The following is a 3,007-nucleotide window of genomic DNA, read 5'->3' as shown; positions in this document are numbered from 1 at the left end:
AAGGCGATTGGAAGATAAAAAATGGCAAGCTAGACATAGATACTGCCCCCTAAATGGCTGCCAACTGGGAAGACCTAACAATGAAAAGAACAGTAGTTCATATTTCTAACTTATAGGCGAAAAACATTCTTTGCGGATCCGAATTGCAGAAAATGGTACAACAAATCACGAGACTCAAGTACTCGCCGAACAGCCATGCGGTTTCTGCTGAACTCAAAATGAAGAAGTTAAAACCGACCTCCTATTCCGTGTGAGACTATAAGTGGAACTGGAATGTGGACTGTCTGGAGTTCTTCGTGAAGCACTGAAATTACTGCTGCTTTGAACTACATTGACTGGGTGAACCACAAATGCCTCCCATATGTCACCAATTACCTTGGCTATGAACAGCCTTAAAGCATGTACCATTTCGGAGAACTGTATCACAATGCGTCACAAAGTGCTTGGTTGTCAAATTGAGTTATGACCTTGGTCTATACTCATGGAGTAATTTCAGATAAAGTACACCGTCTGTTCGTCACGCTATCTTATTTTCGGCCGGATAGATTCGTGCGACATCTTAGTCTAATACCAATCTTAATCTTACTCTTATATCTCCTAGTCTCAAGAGATCTAGTGTATACTGGTTTTTGCGAGTTAGTTCTTGGAGTTTATCCAGAAGGAGAACAACTGTATTCAATGTTTTATTCAAATTGTTCTGGTGCTGAAACTTCTTACAAATAACTGTCAATGTTAGAGATGGAATATGATTGGTTATAGTTATTAAAATCTTAGTTTTAGTGATAGTTTTATCAATAATATAGTTGTATTTATATCCAATTATAAATACTAGTTTAGAACTGGTTCCAAAATGACCCTCCTCTGGGTTTTGTCAACAACCTAGTTGCTTTAATTAAATCTTAGTTTGCGCTGTCGGCAGAGATGTGGCTCAGAGCGTCACCTTTTGACTCTCGGAAGAGCTTTGTATTCGGGTGTGTTTTGGTTGTTTTTGTTTTCCACGCAAAACCAGCTACCACAAATAATCATCGGAATGGGTTGAGTGATTCATGTTTCAACCATTTCAGTCGTGATTCCAACGACAATAAAAAGTTTTGACAGAAAAACCCGGTTTAAAATCTAATAAGGCGAGCCTGCAGGCTCACAATACTTTATTTACGCTAAATTTACGCCGTAAAAACTGTGTTTCAGAAGAGTAAAATTGGTTTTTGTAGTTGTTAACCGACATTTTGGGAATTAAAACTGCAAAAAAATGAAAATTTGAAGAAAAAAGTTATACGATTTTTTCCCGTTTTTCTGGTAATTTTTCGATAAAAACTCTTTCCAATTGGCCTGTTTTATTATGACTGTAAAATATGCTTAGGGCCGATTTTTCATCTAGATCTTTTCATCACACCACGCAGAAAAAACGACACTAATCTGAAAAAAAAATTTAAGACTGTTCAGAATATTGTGTTATTTACAGAGTAACCGGTAATGCTTGTTTCAACTACGTTTTTGCTCCGTTTCGCAAACTAATTGAATCAAAGGATTTTGTTAAGAACAAGCACTGAATGGTGCTCACTTATGTCGTCGGAGCAGAAGCAGAGGTCGCCCTCTTGCAGTACAGCATAGGCACTGTTCTGGTTGGAGCAGGCCTCTCTGCAACTGTACGTGTTCAGCACCCCTGGCTTGTAGTCCCCCGCCGCCTGTGTTATCTTCCGGTCTGTCTTGTCCACTGCGTAACAGCCAGAGTACATTCCAAAGATAGGGGCTGCATCGCTCTCCACTAAAACGAACAGACAGTTAGTTGGAAGGTGAGTTCAACTTCTTGACGGCCTTTTATTTCACGTGTTAAATGAGCAGGCATCTTGAACTACAAGAGTATTCAAGAGTGCAAGTTCGAAAAAATACTATTTGGATACAATTAATATTCACATTGAGTTCTGTCAGATTTATCGTTTCTAAAAAGTTTTGAATGCAAAATTTTAAATGTTGTTTTTACGACATTTGGCATTCTTAGAACAATATGAAACCGTAGGTCGAAAATGGCGCGTCAGGCACTGATGTGATGTAAGTTACTTTTGCATGGTTCCTGTGGGTTCCCGTAGTATCCGGGTTTGCAGAGACAGTTCTTGGGACCAGGGTTGTCGGGGGTGCCAGTGGCCATACACACTAGATCATCCCTGCCAGTGCCCACAACACAGTCGTCATCAGTCACACAGCTGTCCACTTCATTGTCACAAGGGGGAGGGACAGAGGGGGAGCCACAAGAGGTCTCAGGGGCGAAAAAGAGGAACAACAACAGCACACAAGCTAGAACACAAACCGTCATTTTTACTTTTTATTTTTACTCCCTAGTGTTCAGGGAAAGCATAAATTTGCAAATTGTTTGCAGTAAACATTACAGCACTGCTATTTTCTAACTAGTAAACTGATACTATTTCATTTAATTTAAAAAACTTGTTTCATTTTAATTTTTAACACAAAAAGTGAGCTTAGTTAAAAAGAAAATAGCAAAAGTATGAAAAAAAGGCTTTAATTCTTTTTAGACTAGTTCAATAGCAAAAAATATGAAAAAAGAGACCAGCACCTACCACTCAGTGCCTCCTTGTGCATTGCTGCAAAATAATCTAAGCTTCCGAAAATAATAAACGGGTTTTTTAACTAATTGTAATAGAGTTTTTTGAAGAAATGATCATAAATTGCACTAAAACATGTCAGAGAAGAAATTTAAAATTCATCGTCAAATTGGAAATAAAACTACATATTCCCACTAACGAGTAGCGGCGATATGTTTGGACCGAGATGTGGATCAGATTTAAAATGTACAGGTGCCACCTATACAAACAGAAAATAATGAGCAAAATGCGAACACCTGATGTGGATAGAAGATGAAAATGAACAGAAGAGAAACTTTGCGGGGAACTTTCACTAGCAGCTGACATGAATTATTTACAGGCTGGTAGCACAGCAAAATTAAGAAAATAATGGACTTTCACAATCAATTAGAAAACCAACTGGAAAAGAA

The 3,007-nt window shown here is 38.2% G+C and overlaps 1 protein-coding gene across 1 annotated transcript in view; it reads right to left on the bottom strand.

Annotated features, from left to right (window-relative positions):
• The window catches only part of LOC134853881 (uncharacterized), a 158,685-nt gene extending 155,905 nt beyond the window's left edge, over positions 1 to 2,780 (bottom strand). Inside the window, exons 1-3 of the mRNA XM_063869837.1 lie at positions 2,574 to 2,780; positions 2,059 to 2,292; positions 1,562 to 1,765 (exon numbers count right to left, since the gene is read on the bottom strand). Coding sequence (XP_063725907.1) covers positions 1,562 to 1,765; positions 2,059 to 2,292; positions 2,574 to 2,595 — 460 coding nt within the window. The 5' untranslated portion in view covers positions 2,596 to 2,780. The remainder of the gene's footprint in view (positions 1 to 1,561; positions 1,766 to 2,058; positions 2,293 to 2,573) is intronic.
• Between the last annotated feature and the right edge of the window lie 227 nt (positions 2,781 to 3,007).

The sequence above is a fragment of the Symsagittifera roscoffensis genome, chromosome 9, assembly GCF_963678635.1.
Source record: "Symsagittifera roscoffensis chromosome 9, txSymRosc1.1, whole genome shotgun sequence".
Taxonomy (NCBI): domain Eukaryota; kingdom Metazoa; phylum Xenacoelomorpha; order Acoela; family Convolutidae; genus Symsagittifera; species Symsagittifera roscoffensis.
This window is presented reverse-complemented; position numbering and strand designations above follow the sequence as displayed.